The sequence below is a fragment of the Ranitomeya variabilis genome, chromosome 2, assembly GCF_051348905.1.
Source record: "Ranitomeya variabilis isolate aRanVar5 chromosome 2, aRanVar5.hap1, whole genome shotgun sequence".
NCBI classification, from domain to species: Eukaryota; Metazoa; Chordata; class Amphibia; order Anura; family Dendrobatidae; genus Ranitomeya; species Ranitomeya variabilis.
In genome coordinates this window covers 39,499,537-39,516,307 of record NC_135233.1, presented here as the reverse complement: position 1 = coordinate 39,516,307, position 16,771 = coordinate 39,499,537, and the positions used below count along the sequence as shown (strand labels likewise).

The following is a 16,771-nucleotide window of genomic DNA, read 5'->3' as shown; positions in this document are numbered from 1 at the left end:
ATGGTTTCAAAAATGATAAATCTTTTTGCAACATGGATGTAGAAGAGGAAGTTCAGTGAGTACATAAAAAGGTGATGATCTCTTGATCTTCTGATGTCTTCACTTGATTGACCCATTATAATTATTGGAAGAAAAAAGAAAGATGGAGATTTCAAATTTCAGGTCAGCATTTGTACCTGATAGTAAAAAAAAAAGCTGCCTTCTATATTGGGAGATGGCTTTGGTCTGGGACAGATACTTTTACATTTTTCTTTTGATCTGGCACCCTATGGTTCCGAAATGTTATCAGTCCAGAGCGTGTTAAAAATAGTCTCAGACCTTTTTGTTTTAATGTGAAATTGTCTGAATCTCGCAGGAATATCAAAAAATGTTGAAAAGACTGAAATGGAGAAATCCAGAAAGGGGAGCAAAAATGGGGAGGACAATGGAGCCTGGCTAGTTGGCTCGGGGGGTGCAGGAGTCTTAGGATGCCGGGTAAATACTTCAATATGTGCAAGTTGTCTTAGTATCAGGGCAGCATTTACAGGAGGAGTATGTTTTTATTTATTTATTTATTTTTAATAATCTGAATTGCCGAAAACAGTAATTTTAGGCAAATTACCCCAATTTATGTTTGGCTTTTGATAACTAAATTATTTTTTATAATTAATTTTATTATTAAAACCAGATCTTGAACCATATTGATTTATTTTAACCGATTTTTATTGATTGATTTTTTTAATTTTTTTATTTATTTATTTTTTTTTACTACTATGCAATGACTATTTTGCATAGTATGGTTATCTTGCTTGATTTCACTTTCACAGAAGTTAGAGATAAGGGGTCATATTCATCAAGAATGGCGTTTTGAACACCAGCCGTAATCTAGGGAGCGCTAGTGTGCCCTTTTTTCATTAAGAGCTTTTTTAAAGGAAAGTTTTTGCTATGTAATCTGACTGTATAGTCCGCCCACAGCTCTGATTGGCAGATTCTGTGAACTATGTCAGTGATAATCTCCAGCTGATAAAACACTGATTGTATTGAAACAGAAACACATCCTAGTAAGCGACACATCACTGGAATCAGGGTTTCCCCCCCTACATCATGCTGCTCTCAGATTACATAGCAAAAAGCTTCTGATAGATTCCCTTCAATGTGGCTCATCTATGAGATGCTGTGTGCTACTGCCAGAGATCTATGCCAGCCAGGTGATGCTGTACATTTCTGTAGAAATTTGTTCCATTCTGTGATGTAAAATTTTGGGGTTGCTTAGTTATGCCTTGTCCTTATCGAGCTGCACCTTTGAGCCGCTGACTTGGACTGGCAGAAAAACATCAACAGTTGCAACATTTTTGCTCAACTCCAAGTTGCAGAAAAATTACGTGACACTTCAATTTTATTCTAGAATTCTGGCGAAAAATTCTTGATAAATCGGCCAACAATTTTCAGCAGCGGCGAGGACCATATACAATAATAGTCTGAAGATGTTGATTGACGTCTATTGGTAAATATTGTGGGGAGAAGACATTGGGAGGGGAAACTGTGACCATCACCCCTTGTCAACGTTGGATGCGGCGTTATTCTTGTAATTGTGATGATTGTGAGATGACTGCTGAGAAGTGATCAATGCAGATCAAGATGTCTCAGTTTGTCGCGAGTCTAAGTGGTCGGTGAAAACTAAGCTAAGATATAGAAAATGTGTTGGGTTGTAAGAAGCCACACTTCTGGTCACCGCAACGTTTCAGGTGATAAACCTTTCATCAGGCATTTGACTACTGGTGAAGGGGCACTATGATTGGGTCAAAGAATATTAGGGCTCATGCAGACGTCCGTGGCATAACAGCTTCATAAATTTCGGTGACGCTGTCACTCTTGGGTCATGATACCCGCGGACTAAGATTCATGGACATCTTCGTAAGCCATTATGGTCCAGGGCGGTCTACCCTTCCTTCCTTGTTTGCGCAGACGAGATGTTGGCGGCAGTGCATCCACCTTGGAAAGCTGATCATACAGATTAGATAGCTGTCGGCCAGACTGCCGTCAGCTGAATGTCTATCTCCTGACTACCCCGTGTAAATGAACTCTGTGCCGTCAAATGTTCCTGTGTTCACTATGAGAGCTGCAAACTGTCTCCTTTGCTAGCAGCAAATCCCCTCTCCTGATATAAGGATTGGCTGTTGAAATTCAGCAGGCCTGACCCTTTTCTTCCCCAACATCATCTGTCTGGAAACAGTCAGGAGACAACCGTAGACATAAAATGGTTACAGTTTGACTGCCTTTAATCTAATGTATAAGGGGGTACGTAAAGAGGACCTGTCAATTGCTCATAAAATTGTGAGTTTAATATTTTGTAAATATCCCTGATTCTGTCACTTTTTTCCATTTTGCACTATGACACTGCGTTACAGAGATATTCACATTTGTTTGTTTTGGAAGGCAGTACGTGAAATTTCTCCTTGTAGTGCAACCAAGCGTTTTTTCAGAGTCTTCTCCAGGGGGCGTTCACTTTCAGCCCTCCCTCATAGATGTTGCCAATCACAGCTCGGTAGCTGACTTAGAAGTTCAGCAGTGTCAGCCGCTTCTGAGCCGCGAATGGTAGCGTCTGGGAAGAAAGGATGAAAGGGAGCGTCCCCAGAGAAGACTCTGAAGAGACACCCAGTTGCACTACAGGCAGAGATTTCACATAATGCGCTCCAAAAGCAACAAATCTAAATATCTCTGCAATGGAAAAATGTGGTTGAATCAGATATTATTTTATATATATTATATTATATTATAGATATTTAAAAGGTATATAAGCTCCAATTTTTTCAGCAAGTGACAGGTTCGCGATGAAGAACCAGTACAAAAAGCACCATATAAAATGACCCCCAAAAAACAATGTTAATGTTAATATTGAATTTTGTGTCATGGATTTTCCTGGGTATGTCCAAAAATCTCATAAAAAAAAGTGTTTTTGGTACTTTGTTCTTTTTTGCCTGGAACTTTTTGTTCTAATTCTAAAGTTTCCGTAATCAAATTTTAAACCTTTTTTTCCCCAAGCAGAAATGTCTTTGAGAATTGACAGATTGCTTCTTTTTTCACTGTGAAAATAAAAGCAAAGAAAAAAAAAATTTGAAATTAATAAGAAGCTTATTCACACAGTATTGGATGCAACTTTTTTTTTTAAACAGAATTTTCTCCAAACTTCACATAAAAACCCCCTCTGTGTGAATTGACCCTGAAATATAGACACTTCCACATCTGCTCTGCCCTCCTCTTCAATATGGGTCACGTCCACGTTTCCACACTTCCCTATATATTTGTAGCAATTACAAGAACATTTAGCCTTTCCGCTCTTCACCTGCATCACACGGGTCTCCATGACCTTAAAGTGTCCTCCCTGCTTTGATTTAATTTGGATCCGTATCTGGGCACGGTCGGACATTGCCATTCACCTGTGCCAGGGACTCGAACACTTATTTGTTGTTGACAGGATTACAGTAAAAAAATTTACAAACTTTTCTAACTGTCAAATAATAATAATTAAAAAAAAAAACCTTTTGCTCTTCGGAAGCTCTTTCCCCCCCTGTCCTATATCTATTACAAAATCCATCTATTCAAATATAGCACCAATAAGATTCCTGGCATTGGCCGGTGTTGTATTTGGAATTGATTGCAGCTTGGCAGTAGTCGCCCTGCTTTGTGCGTAATTAATGCCAAACCGTGATTATGGGCACAGGCAAATAACGCCAGTTTAAAGATACTGTTATATGTTCCAGTTCATTGATGACTTTTTTTTTCCCCTTTTAATGTTGTTCTTCGCCAGCACCTCTACGTAATTTAGATGAGTAAAGTACAAACTCCTATAGAACTCACACATTTTTTGGGGTGTTTCGGACTTGTTAAAAAATAATAATAAAAAAAAAAAAAATATATATATATATATATATATATATATATATATATATATATATATATATATATATATATATATATATATATATATATATATATATATATATATATATATACGTGTACGTGTGTGTGTATATATATATATATATATATATATATATATATATATATATATATATATATATATATATATATATATATATATATATATACACACACAAAAAGCAGCACCAAAAGAAAACAAAGGGTGCAAAAGATCCTTCCAGGTATATACCAAACCTCATACTATTGTACAGAAAAATGAAGGCAGCACTCCAATAGAAAAAATAAAAGTGGTTTATTGGCCCATGTGCGACGTTTCAGTCCAGGATGTGGACCTTTCTCAAGCTTGAGAAAGGTCCACATCCTGGACTGAAATGTCGCACATGGGCCAATAAACCACTTTCATTATATATATATATATATATATATATATATATATATATATATATATATATATATATATATATATATATATATATATATATATATATATATATATATATATGTGTATGTATATGTGTATATATGTATGTGTATATATATATATATATATATATATATATATATATATATATATATATATATATATATAATCAAATCAGCTTTATTGGCAGGACCAAATGAACATCAGTTTTGCCAAAGCACAAGTACAATAGGGAATAGGTAGCAGGGACTGTGGGGATAATGGGTGAGGACTGCGGGGACGATGGATGGGGTGCAGGGTGGGGGTAAGGAAGTCCATGGCATATCATGGTTGTCTTTCTCGCAGTCTATGGCAAGCGCTCACATACTGGGCTGCTATCTCCACCACGCTCTCTTCTTCCCCCAGCAGGATATATGTTTTCTCTTCCTCCTTCATGGAGCTGAAATCCGGGAAGAGATGTGAGAGTCTCCTGAAGTGAATGTCCCTCACTGCTGAGTATTTGGGGCAGTGTAGCAGGAAGTGGGTCTCATCCTCCAGGGTCTCCAGGTCACAGTGTAGGCACAGTCTGTCTTCTCTGGGCTTGTAGCTCTGTCTGTGCCGGCCGACCTCGATGGCCAGATTGTGGGCGCTGAGTCTATACCGGCTCAGGATCTGGCGGTCTCTGGGATCTGAGAGTTTCTCCAGATATGGGGCCAGTCTGTAGTCTCTCTGTAGACTCTGGTACACGGTCAGTTTCTGTGAGCTGCTGATTTCGTTCCTCCAGACACTGACGTACCTCTCCTGCCCCTCCTCTACCATCTTCCTGATTGTGGCTTTTGTCGAGTTGTTTTGGTTGACGGTTCGGGCAGGTTGGGTTTGGGTGAGCTGTTCTGGGGGTCCTGGTTTGTGGGGACCACCTATATGTAGCATGGCTTTATGGTGATGGGAGCTTGGGTTGCTACTCTGCAGGTGAGCCTGAAAGGACAGCACCCTCTTCAGGACAGCTAGGTGCAGTGGGAATCTGCCCAGCTCAGCTCGGCAGGCATTGTTGGTGGTGCTCCGATGGACCTGAAGAAGGTGTTTACAGAATTCCAGGTGGAATATTTCTGTTGGACTGGAGTCCCACTTTGACCAGTCTGGGTATGTGTGAGGGCCCCAGACTTCACTGCCGTATAGGAGGATTGGGGTGATTATGGCATCGAAGATTTTTAGCCAGACCCTCACTGGTGGCTTCAGATGATAGAGCTTCCTTCGGATGGCATAGAAGGTTTTGCAGGCCTTGTCTTTCAGTATCTCTATGGCTTGTTTGAAGCTCCCTGACCGGTGAATTTCCAGGCCCAGGTAGGTATATTTGTCCATTTCTGTAAGAGCGCAGTTGTTTAGCATGAATGGAAGGTGCTGGTTCGGTCTTGGCTTTCTCTTCTGGAACACCATGATGTTGGTTTTCTTTGCATTGACCGGTAGAGCCCACGTGGAGCTGAATTTCTCCAGGATTTTCAGGTTGTCTTGAAGACCTTTCTCAGTTGGTGACAGCAGCAATAGGTCATCTGCATACAGCAAGAATTTCACCTGGGCATTATGGAGTGTGAGACCTGGTGCCGTGGAAGATTCCAGAGTGGTGGCCAGCTCATTGATGTAGATATTGAAGAGCGTTGGGCTTAGGGTGCAGCCCTGTCTGACTCCGCGGCTCTGCTGGAAATCAGCCGTTCTTCTACCGTTCACACTCACACTGCAGCGGTTCTCGGTGTAGGAGCTTTTGATGACATCGTAGGTCTTTCCTCCTATTCCACTCTCCAGCAGTTTCAGTAACAGGCCTGGGTGCCACACTGAGTCAAAAGCCTTTCTGAAATCCACAAAACAAGTGTATATCTTCCCGTGCTTAGTGTTTTGGACGTGGCTCTGAATGAGGCTGTGCAGGGTGTAGATGTGGTCGGTAGTGCGATGGTTTGGCATGAACCCTGCTTGGCTTTTGCTGAGGACGTTATGCTCGGTGAGGAAATTAAGGATCCTTTTGTTCAGGATGCTATTGAACAGTTTCCCCAGGTTGCTGCTGACACATATGCCTCTGTAGTTGGCAGGGTCGTACCTGTCCCCACTCTTGTGGATAGGTGTGATGAGGCCTTGATTCCAGGTACGAGGAAAGTAACCAGCACTCAGCACAATATTGAACAATTTGATCATTGCTGCATGTATTTCTGGTGGGCTGTACTTCAGCATTTCTGGTGGGATTCCATCTGGGCCACTGGCTTTTCTACACCTTATGGAAGATATTCTCTCTGTAACTTCCTGAAGTGTGATTGGTGTATCCAGTGGGTTTTGGAAATGTTTGACTTTTTCCTCCATAGCTTTTAGTTTTTCTGTTATGTTTTTCTGTTCTTGGTTTAGTTCTTCCTTCGGGATGTCTTTGTAAAGGTCTCTGAAGTACTGAAGCCAGATATTGCCATTTTCTATATGGATGATGTTCTTCTTGTTTTTTGTGCCCATGTGGTTCCATAGTTCCCAGAAGGAAATATATATACAATGTTCTCCTCCTATCTCTCTGACCGATCCTTCACTGTATGTTTTGCTGGTTCCTCCTCCTCTCACCTTCCCCTTACTGTTGGGGTTCCTCAAGGATCAGTCCTAGGCCCCCTCCTCTTCTCTTTGTATACCGCCCCTATTGGACAAACAATCAGTAGATTTGGTTTCCAGTACCATCTCTATGCTGACGACACCCAATTATACACCTCTACTCCAGCTTTCACTCCGACCTTCTTAGAAAACATCAGTGATTGTCTTACCGCTGTCTCTAACATCATGTCCTTCCTCTATCTGAAACTGAACCTGTCAAAAACTGAACTCCTTGTGTTCTCTCCCTCTACTAACCTACCTTTGCCTGACATTGCCATGTCCGTGTGCGGTTCCACCATTACTCCCAAGCAACATGCCCGCTGCCTTGGGGTCATACTTGATTCCGAGCTTTCATTCACCCCCCACATCCGATCACTGGCTCGCTCTTCTTATCTGCATCTCAAAAACATTTCTAGAGTTCGCCCTTTTCTTACTTTCGACTCTGCAAAAACTCTTACTGTCTCACTTATTCATTCCCGTCTGGACTATTGTAACTCTCTACTAATCGGCCTCCCTCTTACCAAACTCTCCCCGCTCCAATCTGTCCTGAATGCTGCTGCCAGGATCATATTCCTCACCAACCGTTACACCGATGCCTCTACCTTGTGCCAGTCATTACACTGGCTACCCATCCACTCCAGAATCCAGTACAAAACTACTACCCTCATCCACAAAGCACTCCATGGCTCAGCACCACCCTACATCTCCTCTCTGGTCTCAGTCTACCACCCTACCCGTGCCCTCCGCTCCGCTAATGACCTCAGGTTAGCATCCTCAATAATCAGAACCTCCCACTCCCGTCTCCAAGACTTTACACGTGCTGCGCCGATTCTTTGGAATGCACTACCCAGGTTAATACGATTAATCCCCAATCTCCACAGTTTTAAGCGTGCCCTAAAAACTCATTTGTTCAGACTGGCCTACCGCCTCAACGCATTAACCTAACGATTCCTGTGTGGCCTATTAAAAAAAAAAAACGAAAAAAAAACCCAAACATAATCAGGTTCCTCGCATCATGTTCTCATACACTTCATGCAGTTAATAGCCTCTGTGTCTGTACTGCTACATACTTAGGCTGATAACTGGTTCATGCAGCTTTACATGAACACCCGAGCCTTACACTATGGCTGGTCCGAATATCTATTATGAACTGTGATTTCTGTTATGCTGTAATGTCTATTGTCTGTACAAGTCCCCTCTATAAGTTGTAAAGCGCTGCGGAATATGTTGGCGCTATATAAATAAAATTATTATATATATATATATTATACACTGTTTGTTGCAGAATTATTAGGCAAGTTGTTTTTTTTTTGAGGATTATTTTTATTATTGATCAACAACTATGTTCTCAATCAACCCAAATGACTCGTAAATGTCAAAGCTTAATATTTTTGGAAGTTGGAGTGGTTTTTTTTTTTAGATTTGGCTATCTTAGGAGGATATCTGTTTGTGCAGGGAACTATTACTGTGCAAAATTATTTGGCAACTTAATAAAAACCAAATATATTCCCATCTCACTTGTTTATTTCCACCAGGTAAACCAATATAACTGCACAACATTTAGAAATAAACTTTTCTGACATGCAAAAACAAAACCAAAAAAATCAGTGCCCAATATAGCCCCCTTTCTTTCTGATGACACTTAACAGCCTTCCATCCATAGATTCCGTCAGTTGCTTGATCTGTTTACGATGAACATTGCGTGCAGCAGCCACCACAGCCTTCCAAACACTGTGCCGAGAGGTGGACTGTTTTCCCTCCCTGTAGATCAAACATTTTATGAGGGACCACAGGTTCTCTATGGGGTTCAGATCAGATGATCAAGATGGCCATGTCATTATTTTATCTTCTTTGAGACCTCTACTGGCCAGCCATGCTGTGGAGTAGTTGGAGGCATGTGATGGAGCTTTGTCCTGCGTGACAATCATGTTTTTCTTGAACGATACTGACTTTTTCCTGTACCACTGCTTAATGAAGTTGTCTTCTAGAAGCTGGCAGTAGGTCTGGGAGTTGAGCTTCACTCCATCCTCAAGCCGAAAAGGTCCCACAAGTTCATCTTTGATGATACCAGCCCATACCAGTACCCCACCACCACCTTGCTGGCGTCTGAGTCGGAGTGGAGCTCTCTGCCCTTTACTGATCCAGCCTCTGGCCCATCCATCTGGTCCATCAAGAGTCACTCTCATTTCATCAGTCCATAAAACCTTTGAGAAGTCAGGCTTAAGATATTTCTTGGCCCAGTCTTGACGTTTTATCTTATGTTTCTTGTTCACAGGTGGTCGTTTTTCAGCCTTCCTTACCTTGGCCATGTCCCTGAGTATCGCACACCTTGTGCTTTTTGATACTCCAGTAACATTGCAGCTCTGAAATACAGAAAAACTGGTGGCAAATGGCATCTTGGCAGCTTCACGCTTGATTTTCCTCAATTCATGGGCAGTTATTTTGCGCCTTTTTTGCCCAAAACGCTTCTTGGGACCCTGTTGGCTATTTGCCATGAAACGCTTGATTGTTCGGTGATCACGCTTCAAAAGTTTGGCAATTTCAAGACTGCGGCATCCCTCTGCAAAACATCTCACAATTTTGGACTTTTCAGAGAGCGTCAAATCTCTCTTCTGACCCGTTTTGCCAAAGGAAAGAAAGTTGCCTAATAATTAAGCACACCTTATATAGGGTTCTGATGTCATTAGTCAACACCCCTCCTCATTACAGAGATGCAACAGAACAACAGAAACCCCATATGCATACTTATAAACCGGGGTGGTGACACAAATTGTCCACAACCCCGATCAAATTATATCAGCTCCAATCAATATCGGGGAACAATAGGAGAAAGAAGGAGCAAATTGATTATATATAGTAAAATCAATCATTTCATTTTATTATTTATTTAGTAGAAAATATGTAAAATGTCACAGCAATACATAAAGTGCCACAAACAATGCAGATAGCGAAAAAACCCCACCCCCACCTTTCCACACACCACAAATGTATGTCAACCCCTTACATACCCATAAAGGTCCAGTGACCATAAAAGGGGGGAAAACAATACATTCCAGATAGGCATCTAAAGAGCAACATACATAAGTCAAATAGCTGGGAAAAGAAAGCTCCCAATATATTATTCATTTAAAGTGCGGTAATAGGTAACAAAGTGTGCGATGCTTACCAGAAAAGAGGTGGGGATGAGGGGGGTCGGATAAAGGAGCCGCGTGTGTGTGTATATGTATGTGTGTGTGTGTATGTGTGTGTGTATATATATATATATATATATATATATAATATATATATATATATATATATATATATAATTTATATATATATATATATATATATACAGTACAGACCAAAAGTTTGGACACACCTTCTCATTTAAAGATTTTTCTGTATTTTTATGGCTATGAAAATTGTACATTCACACTGAAGGCATCAAAACTATGAATTATCACATGTGGAATTATATACTTAACAAAAAAGTGTGAAACAACTGAAATTCCAACCCCATTTATAAGGCAAGAAATCCCATTTATTAAACCTGACAGGGCACACCTGTGAAGTGAAAACCATTCCCGGTGACTACCTCCTGAAGCTCATCAAGAGAATGCCAAGAGTGTGCAAAGCAGTCATCAAAGCAAAAGGTGGCTACTTTGAAGAACCTAGAATATAAGACATAATTTCAGTTGTTTCACACTTTTTTGTTAAGTATATAATTTCACATGTGTTAATTTATAGTTTTGATGCCTTCAGTGTGAATGTACAATTTTCATAGTCATGAAAATACAGAGAAATCTTTAAAGGAGAAGGTGTGACGTGTGTGTGTCTGTATATATATGTATGTGTATATATATAATGTATGTGTGTATATATAATGTATGTGTGTATATATAAGGGAGGCAACAAAGTAGGAGGTTGCAGTAGTCAAGGTGGGAGATGATGAGGGCATGGACTAGGGTTTTTGCAGATTATTGGTTATGGAATGTTCCGGTCTGAGAACTATTTTTGGGTTGAATGCGGCAGGAGGTGGTAGGAGCTTGGATATGTGGTTTGAAAGAGAGATCCGTGTCAAGGATTACCCCGAGACAGCGAGCTTGTGGGACTGGGGAGAGTAGGCAGCCATTTACCGTAATGGATAGGTTCGTTGGGGGGGTCGCATGAGATGGGGGAAAGATGATGAATTCTGTTTTGTCCATGTTAAGTTTCAGAAATCTAGCGGAGAAGAAGGATGAAATAGTGGACAGACATTGAGGGATTCTGGTTAGTAGGGAGGTGATATCTGGTCCAGAGATGTAGATCTGTGTGTCGTCAGCATAGAGATGATACTGAAAACCGTGAAATTCTATGAGCTGTCCCAGGCCAAAGGTGTAAATGGAGAAGAGCAGGGGCCCAAGGACTGAACCTTGTGGGACTCCGACAGATAGGGGGCGAGGTGAGGAGGTGGTGTGTGAGTGGGAGACGCTGAATGTCCGGTCTGTTAGGTATGATGAGATCCAGGATAGGGCCAAGTCTGTGATGCCAAGGGATGAGAGGGTCTGTAATAATAGGGAATGGTCCACTGTGTCAAAGGCAGAGGACAGGTCGAGGAGGAGGAGGACAGAGTAGTGTCGCTTTTCTTTGGCAGTCATTAGCTGGACAATCCTACTGAAATCAATAGGTTTGATAAATCGACATCCAATATGAGTGGTCTCCTCTATTTTGTTATAGATTCTAAACTTCAGACTACTTTTGTTCTGACTGGGAGAAAAATTAATATTTCAAGGTTTTCTGATAAATGGATTTTTGTTGAAATTTATTGTACCTCTTAACACTTTTTAAATGTAGTGTGTCCAACCTTTTTTTTTTTGTATGTGTGTATCATGTATGTTTTTGGATCTTTTTTTTCTACTTTTCTTGGCCTAAACAGTAAAGATAGGAAAAGACTAGTGATGAGCGCACCTAAGAGTATCAAAACGTTTATTAACACAAAAATAAATACAATACCGTAATACCATTAAAATATTTGTCTGTATGTATATAATATATATTACATGCACAAACTGACATACACTGGATACAGTACAGAATGGGCAAATGCAACAATGGAGAGCAATCGTGCAATAGAAAACGGGGGGCAAATATATAATATGCTGTCAATCACAACAATCATGAAAAACCGTGCATCCCCCCAAAAAAAACAGTGGCAGCATGACTCATAGAAATTCTTATCCCAAACCCTTTGTAATAAGACAATCTGACAGTATTATAAATGAGGATAGCATAAATGGCAGGTTCAAATAAAAATAAGTACAGTGGCATGCTAAAGTATTCACCCCCCCCCCCCCCCTGGCTATTTACCTATTTTGTTACATTACAACCTTTGTTTAGGTATTTGTGTATTCCGATTTGTGTGTGATGCATCAGCGCTGAATCGTCTACCTTGGTGAAGTAAGAAAAATATAGGCAAAAATTAAATTTATGGGATAAAATAAGTAAAAATTGGCATGTGCATATGTATTCACCCCTTTTGCTAAGAAGCCCCTAAAACTTTCTGGTGCAAGCAATTACCTTCATAAGTCAGATGCTTAGCGACAGGACGTCCCCCTGTGTGCAATCTAAGTGTCACATGTCTGTCAGTATATACACTTTACCTTTTCTGAAAGACCACAGAGGATACAACACCATTAACAAGATGCCCCACTAACCAAACACCACCATGAAGACCAAGGAGATGTCCAAACACCACCATGAAGACCAAGGAGATGTCCAAACAACACCATGAAGACCAAGGAGATGTCCAAAGAACACCATGAAGACCAAGGAGATGTCCAAACAACACCATGAAGACCAAGGAGATGTCCAAACAACACCATGAAGACCAAGGAGATGTCCAAACAACACCATGAAGACCAAGGAGATCTCCATACAACACCATGAAGACCAAGGAGATGTCCAAACAACACCATGAAGACCAAGGAGATGTCCAAACAACACCATGAAGACCAAGGAGATGTCCAAACAACACCATGAAGACCAAGGAGATGTCCATACAACACCATGAAGACCAAGGAGATCTCCATACAACACCATGAAGACCAAGGAGATCTCCATACAACACCATGAAGACCAAGGAGATCTCCATACAACACCATGAAGACCAAGGAGATCTCCAGACAACACCATGAAAACCAAGGAGCTCTCCAAACAACACCATGAAGACCAAGGAGATCTCCAAACAACACCATGAAAACCAAGGAGCTCTCCAAACAAGTCAGGGACAAAGTTCTTGAGAAATACAAGTCAGGGTTGGGTTATAAATAAATATCCTAACCACTGATGATCCCCCCCCAAAGCACCATCAAATCCATTATCATCAAAAGGAAAGAACATGGTACCACACCAAACCTGCCAAGAGAGGGCCACCCACCAAAACTCTCATCCCGGGCAAGGAGGGGATTAATCGGAGAGGCAGCACAAAGACCAAAGGAAACCCAGGAATTGCTGCAGAGTTCCCAAGTAGAGACTGGAGTATCTGTGCAGACGACCACAATAAGCTGTATACCCCATAGAGGTGGCCTTTAAGGAAGATTGGGTAGAAAAAAAACCTTTACTTACACACAAATATTGTGAGGCTCATTTTGAGTTTGCCAAAAGACATGTAGGAGTCTCTCCTAATGTATGGAGGAAGGTTCTGTGGTCATATGAGACCAAAATTAAGCTTTTTGGCCACAAAGGTAAACGCTATATCTGTTGCCAAACCAACGCAGCTTATGACCCCAAGAACACTATCCCCACAGTTAAACGTGGTGGCAGCATCATGTTGTGCGGATGTTTTTCGGCGACAGGGAAAATGGTAGTAGTCGAAGGGAACATGGATGGTGGAAATACAAGGATATTCCTGAGCAAAATGTGTTTGTTAGTGATTTGAGAGGGGTCAGCAAGACAAAACATTCTGTTAGAGATGGGCGGACATCTGGATGTTGGGGTCCGGAGGGTTCGGACTAACAGTTACAAAAAGTTCGGGTATCAGAACAGTACCTGAACCCGGACCCCAGTCACTTGAATGGGGTGCTCGAACATCCAGTGTTTGCCACGCTGTCATGTGCATGACAGCAAATACCGCTTCTGACCGATGGTGAAATCATCCCCCCCCAGTCAGAGAGCCGCAGTTCCCACTCTGTCAAAAGACAGCGTGAGGTCTCAGCTGTGATCGGAGGTATAAAGTTTACCTCTGGTCACTGGTGTTAGCTGTTAACGACACCCATCATCCGTTATCTAATGTATAGTATTATTAGTCTCTGTAGAGACCTGAAAATGGCCGTCCACCAACGTTCACCGTCCAACCTGACGGAACTGGAGAGGATCTGCAAGGAAGAATGGCAGAGGATCCCCAAATCCAGGGGTGAAAAACTTGTTGCATCATTCCCAGGGAGACTCATGGCTGTACTAGCTCAAAAGGTGCTTCTCCTCAATACTGAGCAAAGGGGCTGAATACTTATGACCATGTGATATTTCAGTTTTTCTTTTTTATTAAATTTGCAAAAATTAAATATATTATATAAGTAATCAGTTTGGTTGGGGCCCCCTGAAAGGATGAATGGAGCGTGAAACATGAACACTTATTTTCTCTCTTCCTTTTATTACAGTCCCAATAAACATTATAAACTTTGCTTGAACTAGTTTCACATGCAAGTTAAAGCTAATGTAACTTGGCGCTTGCAAGAGTATTGACCGATGGGGGTCTAAGCTCATCCTGTGTTCTCTATAAGAGTCCAGACGGAGGATGTCGGGGGGTCCCCATACACATTAAAGGTTGGCTGATACCGCGGTATTTGTCGGGTTGTCCTACTTTTTATCTGAAGTATTCCGAAGTCTTTCTACAGTTCTTTAATTTTATGAATTTTTTTTTTCTTAACTGACCCTGACTGCAGCTAACAAGCTAACACGTAGTATTATTATCCATTGTTGCTGTTGTTGTTTTGTGTTTTTTTTTTTTTTTTTTTTTTTCATGTTATATATTCAATTTTTGTTTTGGTTTTCATGCCTCATATATACAAACAGTATAATTTAAAAATGTAATCTCAGGATAACACATTCTGAAAATGAAGCCACCACACTGGTAAATGAGGTACTAAGTGTATGCGTGTAATGATCGTTTTCATTACTGTGCTAGCAATAAGGCATATGTGCAATCTCTGCTATTTGCATATGAGTAATCATGTTTAATTTCAGTGTTTTGTTTTGATTGCAGGTGGGAAATTATGGTCCTACTTAAGTAAGTTTTTAAGCAGGAGCACAGAAGGAAGCTTCGACGTCCCGCTGGCTAAAAGTTCTCAGTCCAATGAAGATCTACTCAAAAATCTAGCTCCATGTCCCAGAAATAGCGTGGAGTCTAGGACGAGCAGTAGCGGAAACTGGCTTTCAGTGCGGCCCCTACATAATAGCCTTACCCTAAGTTCTCAGGATGATAGCAGCACTCAAGATGAAGAAGTGAGGGAAAGTCCATTGAAGTGGGTCGATTCGGCCTCCAGCTCGGAGGAGGAATGCACTACAAGCTATTTAACACTGTGCAAAGAATATGGACAAGAACAAATTGAGCCCGAAACTCTAAGTGATATCCGTTCGCTAAAACTCGGGGAAGGGGACAGTACCAAAGATTTGGATCTAATGCAAAAGCCTCTCCCCAGCAATTTTAATAAATTTAGCTCTGAGCTTGACTTCGATGAGTTGAAATCCCTAAATGAACTTGATGAGCAGGAGACGAGTGGATGCTCAGGGATGTCCGATGCCTTGAGCAAATCCAGGAATAGCCCAATGGAATTTTTTAGGATAGACAGCAAGGAAAGCGCTAGTGATTTACTTGGGAGTGATTTTGTTGATAAGGGATACAAACTAAAACCTGAAAATTTCAAAACCTTGTCTCCGTTCAAAGATGACGAAGTTGACCCCGAGACTCAAAGCTTGGATGTTGATAAGCCAAGCACTCATGACACGATGAGCCGTGGATCTAATGACTCTGTCCCTGTTATTTCCTTCAAAGAGGCGGCACTCGATGATGTGAGCAGCATCGATGAAGGAAGGCCCGATCTGCTGGTCAACTTGCCCGGTGCTCCCCCAGTAGACAATGAGCAAAACTTGAAGAAAGATTACATAGAAAGTGAAGTCCTTGATTCCAAGCTGTTGGAAACTCCCGATGTCTTACAGATAAAAAGTAGCATAGATAAAATAATTGACATCGGAGAACATTTGACTCAACCTCAATCCCAAAACATCACCCTACGCCCCATTAGTGTTGACTTACAGTCTACCAATTCTGATATCACCTGTACCTTAAAACCTTTGGACCCCTTATTGGTTAATTCATCTGCTTCCTCCTTATCTCACAACTCTACTATTCTAGAGGTTTCTCAGGTAGACCATGAACAAGCCAACAAACCCTTTGACCCTTGCGAACCTCAACAGTCCTCCGACCCTGGACTTCCGAAAGAGTTGACCACCAACTTAATGCAACTTCAGATCAAAATCGAGGACATGGATGAGCTTTGGGTAGGACGGAGAGATCTCCGGGAAGACAGCGAGATACATAAGATATTTCAAGAACTGGATGCAAAATTGTCAGAAGCCTGCCACTTCTTCATTCCCGAGTCTTGCATCCAGAGATGGGCTGCCGAAATCGTCGTAGCCCTTGACGCCCTACACCGAGAAGGAATTGTGTGTCGGGATTTGAACCCAAACAACATCTTATTGAATGATAGAGGTCAGGAACTTTTGCAAATGCATTTCTTTTTATTCCGATGTTGCTTCCAATTAACTGAGTAGGCGTTTTATCTTGTAATTAGTATCTTCATTTCCTGTCTCCAGCTTCATTAT

The 16,771-nt window shown here is 41.2% G+C and overlaps 1 protein-coding gene across 2 annotated transcripts in view; it reads left to right on the top strand.

Annotated features, from left to right (window-relative positions):
• Positions 1-16,771, top strand: part of RPS6KC1 (ribosomal protein S6 kinase C1) — a 159,080-nt gene that overhangs the window by 118,926 nt on the left and 23,383 nt on the right. For both annotated transcript variants that reach the window (XM_077282284.1, XM_077282285.1), the window contains one exon: positions 15,153-16,658. In XM_077282284.1, coding sequence (XP_077138399.1) covers positions 15,153-16,658 — 1,506 coding nt within the window. The remainder of the gene's footprint in view (positions 1-15,152; positions 16,659-16,771) is intronic.